Source organism: Micrasema longulum, unplaced genomic scaffold (genome assembly GCF_059751315.1).
Source record: "Micrasema longulum isolate JH-2025_06_02 unplaced genomic scaffold, ASM5975131v1 h1tg001096l, whole genome shotgun sequence".
Classification (NCBI taxonomy): domain Eukaryota; kingdom Metazoa; phylum Arthropoda; class Insecta; order Trichoptera; family Brachycentridae; genus Micrasema; species Micrasema longulum.
The window spans coordinates 27,491-44,200 of record NW_028278284.1 but is presented as its reverse complement, the minus strand read 5'-3'; the positions used below and the strand labels follow the sequence as shown (position 1 = coordinate 44,200).

At 30.5% G+C, this 16,710-nt stretch overlaps 1 protein-coding gene across 1 annotated transcript; it reads right to left on the bottom strand.

The window, feature by feature from the left end:
• Positions 1-4,898: 4,898 nt before the first annotated feature.
• LOC148277041 (uncharacterized) lies at positions 4,899-15,198 on the bottom strand. Its single transcript, XM_088233414.1, has 8 exons — positions 15,136-15,198; positions 9,510-9,688; positions 7,128-7,301; positions 6,712-7,032; positions 6,257-6,568; positions 5,803-6,114; positions 5,414-5,663; positions 4,899-5,331 (listed from the first exon to the last, which is right to left on the bottom strand). Exons 1-8 carry the CDS (start codon positions 15,140-15,142, stop codon positions 5,102-5,104), a joined length of 1,785 nt encoding a protein of 594 aa, XP_088089540.1. The 5' UTR covers positions 15,143-15,198; the 3' UTR covers positions 4,899-5,101.
• Positions 15,199-16,710: the final 1,512 nt, after the last annotated feature.

Below are 16,710 nucleotides of genomic sequence, written 5' to 3'. Positions count from 1 at the left end.
TTTTTTAATTTTTGTTGTTGAATTGTCAATTTGAGCAGCCCAGTCTAAATGCGAATCTATGATTACTCATAAATATTTTATATTATCAACTTTATTTATAAATTTACACTTGTTCTCATCACTACACTGCATTACACTTTTACATGAATGAATCATTAATTTATTACATTTTGGTTCTCCTTTTTTATCACACTGAAATTTACAAATTTTATTTTATCTTCATTTAAAGTCAAAAGGTTTGAGTCTAAGTAAATTTTAATAGCAGATAATGCCTTTTCTGCCTTTTGGTGAGTTTATTCCCAGGTGTTTCCATCAATAAGGAGAGCAGTGTCATCAGCAAACTTACTATTTTAAAATTGTTTTCTTCTTTAGTACATAGATCATTTATGTATAGTATAAAAAAGATTGGTCCCAAAACGCTGCCTTGAGGTACCCCAAAAATAAAGATGGTATTCTCACCCTAATTCTACCTCTATGCTTAGGTGAAATTTTATGCCAGGTTTAAAAGTAAAGTCTATCGAGTCGTAAAGTATTTGTAGGACAATATAGCTTGGCAGTACATTTCTGGATTCTAATTTAGTTTAATTTTATGATCCGTATTATATTGTTTATTTTTATTTGAATTTACTGATTGTTAAATTGTATTACAAAGTTTTAAAGTACATAACTTTTTTCAAGAGATTGATGAAATTCTACGTAAAACAATTCTCATGGATATTTATATGTGTGTATATATATGTTCATGTGTATGTTTGTGTATACATGTGTATATATGTTTGTATGGATATGTATGTGTGCATTTACGGGTATGTATATATAGATATGGATAAAGATATGGAAATAGATATAGACTTAGATATAGATATGGATATGGAAATAGATATGGATATGTTAAGAAATAATGTTTTTAATAAAATGCTTTGTACTTATTAAATATGTACAAACTTTTATTTTAAATTTTGATACTCCGGTTTTGTATTTATTTTTTATCTTTTATTTTTATTATTATTATTACTATTTACTTATTTTTTGTTTTTTTTACATTTTTCTAAATATTATTTGAAAACATTAATTATATGTACTTTTTTTTCGCCCCCTATATTTCAGTTAGTAGTAATTATTATTATACAACTATGTATATTTTAATGTAAAGGATCTTTACCGAAAAGACATATTAATTGACTTGGTTAGTCCTGTAAAAAAAAAAATGTTTTAAAAAAATGTAATATTGTATGTAAATAATAAATAAATAAATAAAATAAAAATGACAACATTGCGAATTAACATAACATCAAAACATTTTGAGAAATCGTAACAAAGATTATTAACTATCATATTTATATTATACGCCAAGTAAGTAAAACAGCAATAAAAGGAATTCCAATTACGAGAAGTATAGTTGTATTACCATTTGTGTTTTTTTTTTTTTAATTTAATTTTTGTATATATAACTAATATATACGAAACTAAAACACTAAAGTCGCTGCAATCTATATCTAAGGACATTTGAAAGTTTCATCGATTAGCCCGCAAACAAGAAAATATTCTAGCTGTCCAACGAGAAAAGTAACAAGATGTAACTCTCTGCAATTGGATGGCCTTAGTATTTACATACAAAAATAATTTTATCTAGAAACACAAAATATGACCAACACAATCGACTTTGACGATAATATAATCCAAACTCTACGCTGTCACGGTAGTAAAACCTAATAACTACTACACCGTAAGTTAAACAACGTGTCTACAAATCAACTTAATACAATTAATTTTAGTTTGCTTTATTTTACATAGAAGCTATTTTTAAACATATTTTTTTTTTTACTATTTCGAAGTTTGAAAAAAATAGGTTTAAAATGATAGCTCATTAATAAAATTACTTTTACATTCTATGCTCATTGAAAATAATTACAATAAGTTTTCAACAATGTGTTCAACAATACACATACATAAATGACATGTTTAATATTCCATGAAATTCTCTGGAGAAATCCTGCAGCTAGAAATAAATTTGTATTGAATGGTAAAATACTTTAAGAAAATTTTGTTTAAGGAGCTCTCTTGGGAAATCAAATTCAGTCAACATAATATCGAAACAGTGCTTCAATTGAAAAATATAAAAACACAGTTTTTACTACTCTAAAAGTATGTGAAAATCTTTAAATGCATGTTTATTATAATAATAATAATAATATTTGGCTGATTTATTTAGCGCCATTTTTGTAAAAAATCACCTCAAGAGCGCTTTACAATTATATACCTAAACTTACATTCTAACAAACTAAAGTGATATATTGTATTTCCAGATTCTAAATTGCGGGTATGATAGTCTAAAAAAGTAGGATTTTAGTTGGGATCTAAACTGACTTTCGATGATTCGTAAGTTTGAAGGCAATTGGTTCCAGGCAGAGGGGCCGGCGGCGGCAAAAGCACGATCTCCAAATCTAGTGATTGGGGAGCGCCGGATTTCGACAAGTTTTCCTCTTCCTGAATCAAATGCTGACCTAAGAGTAGGTTTTCTTTGACAGGTATTTTCCCTAATACAAAAGTCCGATAGGTATTTTGGAGCCATTTCACGAAAGGATTTGAATACTGTTCAGCAAAACTTGTATTTTATTCTCTCTGGGCTTTTTAACCAGTGCAAATCTCGAAGATGTTGTGAGATGCGAGAATATTTTTTTACTGCCGTAATAATTTTTTTGCCTTGCTGTTGCATTGAAAACAGATTGAAGTTTGTAAATTTAATATTTTGGGAGATTTGCGTGTATTCCATTACAGTAATCAAGACGCGAAATGACATAAACATTTACAAAAGCTTTAGTTGCATCTATAAGAATATTTCTCCGCACGGATTTGATCTGTCGGAAATGGAAGAAACCAGCACTTACCGTTTTATTGACCTAAGAATGAAGAGAAAGATCTGAATCTAAATGAACACTCAGTATTTTTACATTTATACTAGGAGTAAGATCACAATCGGTGATTTAAATTCACTTCACAGTCACTTTCTGAGTTCGTGCACCCATCACCACCTGTATTCCTAGACAACAACAGTTTAACGGTAACTGCAAAAGTCAAATATCTGGGGCACATACTGACTGATAATTGTAAAGACGATCAGGACACAGAGAGACAGAGAAGAGCCATCAATGTCAGGGCCTCTATGCTAGCGAGACGCTTCTTTCAATGCAGTAACGAAGTGAAGAAAATCATATTTACTTCATATTTGACGTCCATGTATACAGTGGAACTTTGGAACAACTATACGCAAGGAGCGTGGAATAAATAAAAGATCACGTATAACAACTCATACAGACAATTATTCGGATTGCCTAGGTACTGCAGTGCCTCTGAAATGTTTACAGCTGGACGAATAAACACCTTCGCTGCCCTGCTTTACCAAAGAGCCTGGAGCCTATGGGAACGCCTAAAAAACTCTAATAACGAAATTCTCCAAGCCACTGCAGAGTGGATCCAATCACCGTTGTTCGAGCGATGGCGCGATATGTTAAGACCACCATAAGTGCTGCAATATAAAATTTTATTTTATGTTTATATTTATGCTTATTGTTATATTTATGTTTGTTGTTATATTTTTGTTTATATGTATATTTATGTTCATGTTTATATGGTAGAATTGGCTCTGCACTTTATAGCCATTTTACTGGAATAAAAAATAAATAAAAAAATAAAAAAATTGGAGATCGGTCTAAAAGGTGTTGTCACTTTTTTGTAGCTGTCAATAGAAGCTTAGTTTTAGATGGATTGAGTTTGAGTCTGTTTGATGACATCCAGTTGTTGACGGTTTGGATGCATTGAGACACACGATTTTTAAAATTGTTTAAATCTTGAAAAGAGCAGTAAAAATAGACTTGTTGGTCATCCGCATAACAGTGAAAAAGTAATCTGAATGAGTGAATAATTTTGGACACATCGTTAATGAACAGTGTGAAGAGCATTGAACCAAGCACGGCTTATATATTAGCGCCTATATTGGCTTTGATATTAGCGCCTACCAAAAATTATGAAAAAACCCACGTTCAAACACTTGAATAAAATCTAATGATTAAGATAATTTAGTTTAAATTTCATAAATTAAAAAAAATATGATACCCATTCATTATGTAAGCATACAGACATATCAAATCTCAATCATAATTGTCAATAATGATGACGCGTAATAATTTTGCCAGAATTCCAAAATTCAATACCCGCTTTTATCAAAAACTTTTTGGTTATATATGCATGGTTTCATAGAGTCTTAAAAATTTATTTTATTTATTAATTTACTTTTGCGCATTTTTTTAATGCATGATTAGAAAAACAGGCAAATAGCCCGCAAGTTCCAAAGTTTAAAAGCAATAATATGATATAATATGTACGTATTGAATATATGTTTGTAATGTTAATGTTATACTAAAAATAAATGAATTGAATTGAAATGGAAATCAATAGTAAGTATACATTTTTTATCACCTATAGACTGTACGACTTGTAAGTTTTTTTCTCCAGCGACTGTTCTGGCAAGGGAAAATATATTTTTTTGTATTGGACTTAAGTGCTCACAAACGTTTACTATTTTCATTATTAAAAGTATAAAGTAGAACTAGACAGGCGTCGTGGCACAGTTGGTTAGACGGCCAACTGTAAAACTGGCGTCGCGGGTTCGATTCCCGCCAGTTGCAAGAAACAAATCCAAGATTTTTTTTTCTCAATTGGTCTGGGTGTTGCGGTGTATTTTTCATTACCTCCGTCCATATCCCCTCTATCCTACCTGCTGAAAAGCCTCAAAATAGAGGTCAAGCGGGTTATTCCTTTTAAACAATATTTTTTTTTTTTTTAAAGTTACCCATAATTAAACTAATAATGTAAATAATAACAAAATATGTTTTGTTGGTCAAACAGTTTTTATTAGTTGTTTTACATAACTAGCATTTTAAAGTATAAAAATGAAATGAATGATAAGAACTGTACATTTGTATACCTTTTAATCGAGATGTATGCAAAAAAGTATCTTAAATATTTAAAGTAAAATACATCATGAAATCTTGTCTGCTCATTTGATAGGCACTCTTTTAAGTTAACAGTTTTATCATGTAAATTACAGCCACCCGAAGAACTTCGTGGGCAGCTTGTTGATGGGTATAACAACACAGTTTGCTCTTTGTGGGAGATCACACTGCCTGGAGCTTGCATTGAATTCTAGTCCATCTCCACACAATTTGCTTACAGGGCTTCCTTTGGAACACTTCCAGAACTTGCTGCAGTTATCTGGATCGGGCCAGTAAACTTCAGTGCTTTGGCATAAGGACGTAGAGCACTCTGGTAAAACTAAAATAATAATGTTATCTATAATAATTTGAAAACCCGGTTTTACAATGCTTTATATACAGAAAAAAAATTGTCGGCCAACCTGGAGATACAGTCGAAAGCGACTCAGTTGTAGCATCAATTGGCGCTTCAGTTGGAGAATCAGTTGTAGCAGCAGTTGGTCTATCGGTTGGTCCATCGGTTGGTGCATCAGTTGGGGCATCGGTTGGTGCATCAGTTGGGGCATCGGTTGGAGCATCAGTTGGAGCATCAGTTGGTGCTTCAGTTGGAGCATCGGTTGGTGCAACAGTAGTCAGTGCTGAGCAACCGGTAGAAGTGATTCTTACACAGCGCTAAAAAAAATGTTTGTTTTTTAGGTGGCACTCTTTTAATCTCAAAAAAATATTTTTTTATTTAATATTATTGTATTAATATTTTAAAAATTGTCAATAAAGATAATCGTAAATAAAAGAGTATTTGAATTGTGCTTACTAAAGAAATTGGATCAAATTCATATCCACCATTCTTGTCACAACTGTATTCAGTAGCATGTCCTTTGAAACAAAGATAAAATTTAAAACAGCTCGACTCGTGAGGAATAACTGAGATGGAGGATGCGTTTCGAGGGCAAGTGGTTGATGGAGCAGATGTAACAGATGGGATGGTTGTGATTTCTGTAGGTGCATCAGTTGGAGCATCGGTTGGAGCATCAGTTGGAGCATCAGTTGGTGCTTCAGTTGGGGCATCAGTTGGTGCAACAGTTGTCAGTGCTGAGCAACCAGTAGAAGTGATCCTTACACAGCGCTAAAAATAAAATGGTTTGTTTTTTAGGAAACACGCATTTAATTTAAAAAAATCTATTTTGTGTTTATATAATTATATTAATCTTTTAAAAATCGTCAATAAAGATTATCGTAAATAAAAAAAGTATTTGAATTGCGCTTACTAAAGAAATGGGATCGAATTCATATCCACTATCCTTGTCACAATTGTATTCAGTAGCATGTCCTTTGAAACAAAGATAAAATTTAAAGCAGCTCGACTCGTGAGGAATAACTGAGATGGAGGATGCGTTTTGAGGGCAAGTGGTTGATGGAGCAGATGTAACAGATGGAATGGTTGTGATTTCTGTAGGTGCATCAGTTGGGGCATCGGTTGGTACATCAGTTGGAGCATCAGTTGGTGCTTCAGTTGGAGCATCAGTTGGTGCAACAGTTGTCATTGCTGAGCAACCGGTAGAAGTGATCCTTACACAGCGCTAAAAATAAAAAAGGTTTGTTTTTTAGAAAACACGCTTTTAATTTGAAAAAAATCTATTTCGAGTTTATATTATTGTAATAATATTTTGAAAATCGTCAATAACTCGATCGTAAATAAAAAGAGTATTTGAATTGTGCTTACTAAAGAAATTGGATCAAATTCATATCCACTATCCTTGTCACAATTGTATTCAGTAGCATGTCCTTTGAAACAAAGATAAAATTTAAAGCAGCTCGACTCGTGAGGAATAACTGAGATGGAGGATGCGTTTTGAGGGCAAGTGGTTGATGGAGCAGATGTAACAGATGGGATGGTTGTGATTTCTGTAGGTGCATCGGTTGGGGCATCGGTTGGAGCATCAGTTGGGGCATCAGTTGGTGCGTTAGTTGGGGCGATAGTTAACGGGGCTGCTGTAGATGAAATTTCTGATGAGCATCCTCCAGGTTTTGGCCAATTACAACCCTAAAATTATAAACACGTATAAATGTTTGTTTTATATTGACATTATAATATTTTTTTGGTCTTAAATAACCTTATACAATAAAGAAAAGAATTACCTGAACAATTTCGTCGAATTCGGTTCTCGCGGGACACTGCCTTTCTACCATATAACCTTCCCAGCAGAAATAAAATTTGGTGCAATCAGTTTCATGAGGTAGAAGCAACAAGTCAATTTGTGTGATTGGACATACGTCACGGGTGGCATAGTTTCGTACGTATGTTTTGCACGTCTTTAAACAAATACATACTCACATTAATTACAGGAAATAAAAGGCTGCTGATAATATTTTTATTTTACCAAAAATAACATACAGAATATACAAAAAATATTTAAATACTAAAACGACCGAAAAATCTGTGGTCATTTTAGGTTCCTATATACCGGATGGTCGGAGAAGTAACGTCTAAAGGTAAAATGTAGATGCCTCATATTGTAGGATATCTGAATCACTTCCATAAATGTTGAGCAATTTTACGTAATTTTCGAGTTATGATTTTTTAAATGAGTTTTTGAAAACTTTCGACCGGATCGGGATTTTTTTTTTTTTTTAGTTTTTGGAAGATTTTCTCAATGATTTTTTTTATAACTCATTATGTTTAATTGTACTTCTATGCATAAAATAATCAGCTTCGTAATATTAATAAAAACTACAAAAGTCTTGACTTAAATGCAGAATTTAAGTTCAAGCGAGTCAGACTTGAGCTTTCAACTTGAAATAAAAAATCTAAAAAGGCAATTTCTTAGTTATTGAATAAATTTATAAATTGCGTTAGACTCTAAGCTTTTGTTATAATACAATGAGTTATTATTCTCTGAAATAAGGTGTTTAATTTATTTATTTAATTACACTTAGGTGTAAAATTCTAAAGGATAATTATGATTGAAAGTGTGTAAACTAACAAAAAATAACTGTTAGAGATAAAATGGCGACACAATCAGCAGTTAACACAAGGTGTGAATGACTGAGGTCAATCCGGTAAAACATTTTCTAAACTTATTAAAAAAATTTGGCTCGTAAACTACGCAAAATTGTGGGTGAACATACACGGGGGTGATTCGGATACCCCTCAATATGATGCACCTATATTTTACCTTTGGACGTCACTTCTCCAGCCAACCTGTACAAGCACACAATTATTAAAAAGGCGTTAATGATGCACCTGTCTAGATAGCTATTATTGCCATATTTATATTTTTATGTATATCTTAAATTTTAGTTTGTAATGTATGTATTATTTAAAATAAATGAATTGAATTGAATTTATGTGTTAATGTATACGTTTCTGTGTGTATGTACATACATATATCTATGTATAGATATTTGTATATGCAAGTGTGTATGTACATTTATAAAATACATATTTGGCAGTCTTTGTAGTGTAGTAGTTAAGACCCTTGGCTCACTCGTAATTCACCACTATAATTGGGCCTCCTGGCCTGTTGTGGTGCAAAAAAAAAATATTAAAAAATTAACGTGATGCTTAAAAACAAACATGGCTATATCCGTTGTAAGTGAAACTGATTGAATTACTTGTCCTGGATCAATCAAAATAACCAAACGAGTTTTAGTCGCCTTTGAATTGTTTTCTTATCGGTAATAAAGGAGATATCTGAACAGAATATTATTATGTAAAATAACAAAAATCTCGAAAATGACGGGGACTGGAGATAGCCACGTTTATTTTTTTAGCTTTAAATGTATGTAAAGGTATGTTTTGACGAGCATATGTGATACGATATATGTGTACAGCAAGGTTCACTGGTTGAATAGGTGCGCGTGAGTCTATTATTTTTTGACAAAAAAATCTCAATTTATGTTTTATTAAATTACGTTATTTCTGTATTTTCAAAATTTATCTTAAAGGTCAGATATTAGAAACATCACTTCACATCATTCCAACATAAGCAATATTACGGATGATTGAACCGTTTGCTCTTTAAGTATTCATTTATGTTGAATTATTTTGAAAAATACACTCTTTGTTCATATCAAGATAATTTTTGTTTATTTTATTTCACTATTGAGGAAAATGCATTTGATGTTTCAATTTTTTAAATATTATGTGTACATTTTGAGTAGAAGTTGTAAAAATTAAAAAAAATAATTTAATGATCTTATTCAATTTTGTTATCCGTTCATCAGAGTTAACTGGGAAATTTCTGTTTCAATCAAACATCAAAAATGATTAGAATATATTTTATAAAATTTGGATAAAAATTATATTCGAAGAAACTCCAAGCTATTTGTTTAAATATTAAAAAGGAAAAAATTGTGATTTTTGTAATTATAAAAATAATTTTTCATTTGTTTTTCATATGTTTCAAGACAAACCGTGATATCAAGAAAAATACAATTTTATTTAATTCCAAATACATTCACTGAAATATTAAAAACCTGAAAATTTAGATATTGTTTTTAAATATGAAAAATTTAAACCTTGTCAGATTCGTCAAAAATTTTCCCACTGTCACAGTTTGAAGTAATGCGCTCGCCATCTTCGCACTTATAAAATAGCGTCACGCTCTTTTCATGGCTGTACAGCGCGGTACCACTAGCTGGGCACTGCACCTTTCCATTTCCTACTGCCAGGACAGACAGGATAACCAAGAGGTATCCTAAAAAAAACATTAAAAATTTTGTTGTAATTTTTGTGGTAATAGAGGTTGTTTTTACAAACAGGTGGTAATAGAGGTTGTTTTTTTAAACAATTTATTTGAAAATATTAAACATAAAGAAAATTCTCCAAGAACAGTAAACAAACTATCTACATATCTATCTATCTTATCTAGGTATATGAATACTTGGTACCCTATGGAATTTGTTTCCTTAAAACCAACTGATATAAGTAGTCCTAGAATCCCAACTATTTCCCCGATGGCACTTTTTTTTTAAGAGAAAAATATTTGTAAAATATTTTTTTAACATATTACAACAGAGATGGAAGACATTTAAGTCAATGGAAAACAGAAGTCTAGGCATTTACAGGGCTAACAATCTGTCATTGGCTGTTTTAAGTGGTCACTTTACACACTAAAACATTAACTTATTTTTACTTCTAACGTTTTCACTCAAAGCCATTTTACATAAAAAAATATATTTAAACCAGCCAATACGGGAAATTTTTTATATTTTTTAATATTATTTGGGAAACTAACAGTTCTACATACATATTTGTAGTAAACAAACAGATAAAGTGTATAAACTCGGAACTAATAACAGATTTCCACAAAATATACAAAGTCAGTAAAGAAAATATATTACGTATAAGTTAATACATATAAAAATGTTATTTTCATGAACTAGTAAATATTTTTTCAAAATAAATGTTTTTTTATTTTTAGAAACAGTAAGTTATTGTAAATTGGGGGGAATTAGGATCACGTCTGAAGAAACATCTCCTTTTTCTTCCTTAATCTCTCCTCCTTTCCTTTTTCCTCTTTTTTCCTTTTTCCCATTAAGTAATAGTTTTGATTTAAGGTAATTTATAAACAAATACGTTTATTTCTGTTTTTATATATCTTATCTTTTTAATCTTTTTTCTATTGGATATGTTCTGTAACTTAAATTATAAAAATAAAACTTTTATTTTATTGGTTGGTTGGAAGAAGTTGCTATTTGGAAATAAGCCCGCCAATGTACAAATAAAATTATGTACAAAAAGTTAAATAAATAAATAAATAAATTAGGACAAAGATGCTTGAAGAGAGGATGAGGAGGGGAAGGGAGATGTACATATTTATTATTATAATGTCTACCAAGTGACATGATGCATTTTGAGAGTAAATTTTAAATCTGACAGTGATGTTTGTGTAGTCTATGTCTTTAAATTTTGCATAGTACACTGAAAAAGTCCAACGAAAAAAAGCATTTTTAACATAAGATGTTTTACTTATTGGTACATGAAACAGGTGGTATTGTCTACAAATCCTGGCTGGCACATGTATTGTTATTAAATTAAGTAGTTCTGCACAATAAACTATTCCTGTCATAATTTTTGTGAAGCAGTAGTTGGTCCGAACACACTCTGCGGTATTGTAGAGATGTGATTCCATGGTAGGTAGAGGCAGTGAGAGTTGATACATAAGAAATACCGGTTTTGTATTTAAGGGAATTTATAAATTTGTTTTGAATATTTTCTATTCTTTTTATATATATGGCATATTAAGGATGCCATATCTGATATGCGTATTCCAAATGGCTTCTAACAAACGTATAATATAATGAAATCAACCCTGTAAATTTTATACTACCTTCTCTTAAGTTTTCTTCATGCATGTTTTAATATATTTATCTTAATGACTCCAAAGCGATTAAAATCCAGTCCTAGTCTTTCCACATTTGCCTTTTTTAAAAATAAACATTGACGTTTTTAATAGGCGAGAAACCATAATAATGAGGGTGAAAATTACACCACAAAATACCCAGGCTTGAGTAAAACCACATTTAATTTTGTGTTCTCACTGGAAATCGGACCCGAAATCTTTCATGTGTGAGTCAGTGTCTTAACCGATACAACGCGAAGGCCGTACATTCTTCTTACATACCCAAAGGTTCCGTTTTAAGAATTTTGACTTAAAGTTGTAAATAACTTCAAGTCAGAAAATAGAAATTAAGTCGTGGTAGAGCGGAGTTCGAACCTTGAACCTTTGATTGTTTACTTACCTTATGAAAAGTCTTCTTTGTTATCTATCAGTTGTAGAATGAAAAATGTGCAAACAATTGATAACTTAGATTGAGATTAAGGTTCATATCTGAAACAGGAGCTTCTGTTTTAATCGTCAATACTCGACGGTTTTTCCGAAATTCGTTCTTATTCAAAATAATCACTCAAAGAAGTCATAAATCTGTCTCTATCATATTATAAGCATTTATTACATTTAACATTTAAATGGTTGTGCGTACTCATCATCATTCACTTTCGATACCTAATGGTGCATCGGGCACTGCATTAGTACACTAATCGCTGCGTATCTTGATCGTTTCTGTTACAGGAAGGTAAGGTTATCGATCTTACAGTTCAGGTACTAGCCTAGGGAATATGAAATATTCTAGTGTAAAAAAACGGTTTTAAATAATATTTCAGATCAACCATATCGAGAATCGAGCCCGAGAGCTTTTGCATGGTAACCAAATGCGCTGACGAGGCCGACAAAAAAAATAAATAATTTAATATTTGTAATACCTATCTTGGATAAAAATGACGATGAAAAAACAACTTTTATCTACAAAAGTCCAAGCAACGACAAACATCACAAAAAATGTACTGAAAACTGGAATAACGTTCACAGAAATGTATTTATGAATACTTATGTTTAATGAGTCCACAAAATACATTACATATTACATATTGTTTAAACTTTTTAATAAGTGTTTTTTTTATATATTTTTTTTTCGTTTCTTTTCGTGAATTAATTTATAAGTACAAAATATTTCTCTTCATTATTTTTTTACATCATTATATATTTTTATACATAAATATATACTATTTACTTAAGTATTAGTTTTAAATAATAATACATTAAAAAAATTTTTTTTTAATGTTATTCAAAATTGTTTTCTTAGTTTTTTTTAACTGGTTCAAAATATTTCTAATACCAAATTATCTTTTTTTTGTCGATAATTCTATAACTGGTAATATTTTATTCTTTTAAATAGTTTATCTTTTTTAGACTTTCTTAATTTGTTAATCAAAAATATTGTTTTAAATGCTCTGTATTACTTATGCTTACATGTATGTATATTTAATTGTATTTGTAAATAATATGTAAAAGGCACTAAGTGCCGTTTATTTCAATAAAAAAAATATATATATTATTACTTACAAGAATCACCAAGCCAATTTATATAACATGGTACAGATCCTTCAAAAAAAATGAACATAACACAAACCAAACAAACAAACCATCACACCGTTTCCACGTAAGGGTAAATAGAGAGGATAGAATGCCACATCACTCTACCTTTGCATACAGATCTCATTTCCTATACATTCATAGATCTTTTCATGCACACGCGCTCATTATTCCTACTTTTAACATATTCATCATAAAGTATTGGATTGGATGGTTGGATTGGGTCATGCCATGTCTTTCTAGTTCTTTATCTATTTCTGCAGCCATCAACATTCGCACTGTAAATATTTTTAGCCGTTCTGTTGCTGTCCATTCGCTCTACATGTCCAAACCAACGCAGAGCTTCTTTATGGATTTTGTCGATAACGCTTATTTCAACCTTACATAATATACGGATCTCAACATTTGTGCATTTATCGTACATAGTTTTACCACACATTCACCTAAAAGATCGCATTTTAATATATTTAGCCTACTTTCATACTGTTTTTCCAAGTCAAAACTTCACTCCCATATATCAGAGTCGGGATCAGGACTCTATTGTGAAAAAATCTCTTTTCAAAAAATTTTTTCCTCTCTGTTGCAATATATTTAGATCTAAATTACTCCCTAGGGAAGAAATCCAGCATATTTGCAAACATTTCGACATACTCTAAACATTTTTAAATATCCTAACTGGTAAAAAAATAAATGAAATCACTATTCGGGAGTAACTAATAAATTAGATAATCTAGAAATACCAGAAATTAAATGTATAAAACATAAACTTGATGTGGAAACATGTAACGAAAAGTTTAAACTTATTAATTTACCACTGTTGTACCTATTCATTATAATAAATGAACTAATTATTTTTAAAAAAAAACTTTTCAGACCTCCTAGATAACTTGTGGCGTAGGTCAGAGGGTGGAATTTAAACTCTGCTGGCTTTTGTACGAGTCAATGCACAAGTTCCGTAATTTCTAAAAGAACTATGCATTCCAGACGCTAGCTGATAGACGCCTACGTTTAAATCAGCTGCATTTATTGCAATTGGAAAAGTCATTATTTTTGTACATAACCAGGGCACTAAATTTGGTTAAAGAACATTTGCGGTCGCAAGCCCTATGGCATTGAATGCTTTTCCAGTAGTAGTGCAAAACTGTGAGAGTGAAGTGATGTTTCTGAAAAAACTTAAAACCGACGTTTTAAGTCAAATTAAAATCAATATTTGAAGAAGCGCTTTGTAAAACGCAAAACAAAAACGGTGCTTCATAAGTTATCCATAATAATTATAATAAACCGATGACCACACCGAAATAATTAAGTAGTTTTTTATAACCAAAATACACACTGCGATTTTTGCCGCTTGCAACACCGAACGCAAGGCGTACACCGGAACCGCACGACACCGAGATGAAGGAGGCACATCAGATTCCCTGCGTCCTACGTTGATACTAGTTCGTTTGCATCTGCTCTTTCAAAAACATTCAAATACTAACTTAACGTAAACTCGTTCACGGTTTATTCATTCAGTACTGTACGACATTTAATTGCTTTTGTATAACTTTGTATTTAATCTATTAAAACCTCAAAACATGTAAGTGAAATCTTTAATTTCATACACGCAACCTTACAACAAAATTTCGATAAGTCATGCTAATTATTCAATTACATAAAATATGTATGTAGACTCATTAAAATAACGTTATATTAACTTTGCTCATGTATTTACCCCGTAACACTGTAAAAAGGTCCTTCAGACAAAAATATTTTAATTACATTACAGTAGGACTACGTTTATCCGAACTTTATTCATCCGTTTTACCAAATATCCGAATCGGGAATTCAAAAATTAAAGGGGTGTGATAATAAGTTTCTTCGTCAAAGCAATTTAATTTAATGGACAAGTTTAAGTGAATTTTTAATGCTATTTTTTTTATTCGCTGTGTTATTTTAAAAGCAATAAAAAAGTGAACTTAGAATCAGTTTTGCAAATCCGAATAAAGTCTGGCACTCATTAATCCGGATTGTTGGTCTTTTACAGTACTATTATAAAGTTATATTTCCTTATTGATTTTGGATGCAGATACATTTATTTTTAAAGTTTCAGTCTCAAAATTGTCACGAAAGGGATCAAATTGATCATTGGTTATCCAATTTTGAGGTTTGATGGTTACAATACAAACATGACAATAAGCATTTAAGTAAAAAATCAACAAATTATTTACCTAACATGTTGATGCCTCGTGATGACTAATTGTAGAACTTAATCTGTTGAAAAAACTGTTAACACTGACTAAATGGATTTTTTTATTCGCTATTTATTATGTCGTACAATGAGGATTAAAGATTAGTGAAATCAATGATAAAAAGATTATCTCAACAACAATAGAGATTATTTTTGTAAAACTCTAGAAAAAATAATCATTCAGGCGCTTGTGAATGAAGTAGTAGAATCATTAGATTAGAATTAAACTCGGATTATACTCATTTTATAAGTCAAAAAAATGAGATAATTTTTTAATTGTTAAACACAAGAGAATTACCAAATATTGAAATTATTTATACTAAATAATACGATTTATGATAAAAATTCTGTTATTGTCGATTTTTCTGGATTCGATGAAAAGTTTTGTGTTTAGGTAAATTGTAAATATACAAACAACTTGAATAAAAAAAATACTCTAGAGTATTTAATTATTTATAACATTTTTGGTCTAAGGCAATTACAGCACTTACATGAAGAAACACATTTACAAAAAAAGAACAAACAAAACATAAAAAAAACAGCAAAAACGGAAAAGGACAGTAAAATAATAATAGTGAACAGGATATTAAAAAAACACCATCTACATATAAAACTACAACACTGTGTTAGTAACGAAGAGATCTACAAAAAGTGTGAAGATCTTTCTCAAAAACGCAAAATCGTAAGTAAAAAGAGATTGATTGAAAATTGCAACAGACATGAGATATCACTTCAAGTTTTGAATATTGTGATAATGCGTTTAAACCCTAAACCTAATGGTCCATCTCCGTTTTACGTTTCTTGAATGAAGACTGATAAAGAGCTTGCTCTATTTTAACATGGAACCAACAACCTTTTTGCAATCCTAGGAACCGAGTCACTTTTTTGAAGAAATCGGTGATGAACAGACTCGATATGGTCAATATGAGTCTTATGTAATGGAGGCAGAATTGAAGAAGATCTTTATAAACATTAGGATTGTCAAGATGTATACTTGATTTAACCTAAGAGGAATTTTTTAATTTTTTTTTTTATTATTTATTTATTTAGTTCTATGTATTACATAGTCTAATATATATTTACAACACAATATTTACATCTATACTTATTCTAACATTATTTATCACTATTATACACTTAGTATCCTAATTTATAATATTAACTGTTTCATATGTACATTTTCATTAATTATATTCACTATTTACTACCTAATATTTTTCACATATATACTTTTTACATTTAATTTGAAATATATTTACATTAATTTAATTTTTTATGCTTTCTGGCATTTCTTCAAATAGTTTTATTCCCTTGTACATAAGGCAGTTCTGGGACATTGCTTTAGATTTCTTTTCCAGTCTTATATTTTTAGATCCTCTTGTTGCATAGTTATGAAAGAACTCATTATTTTTTAGTTTATTTTGAAAATATCTCGGAACTATTCCTTTAATAATTTTGTTTATTTCATTGGCAACATTGAATTTGATTCTTTGATCAATTGTCATGATATTGATCAAGATAGATAAGTCCAAATTGTTTAAGGAGGATCAAATGT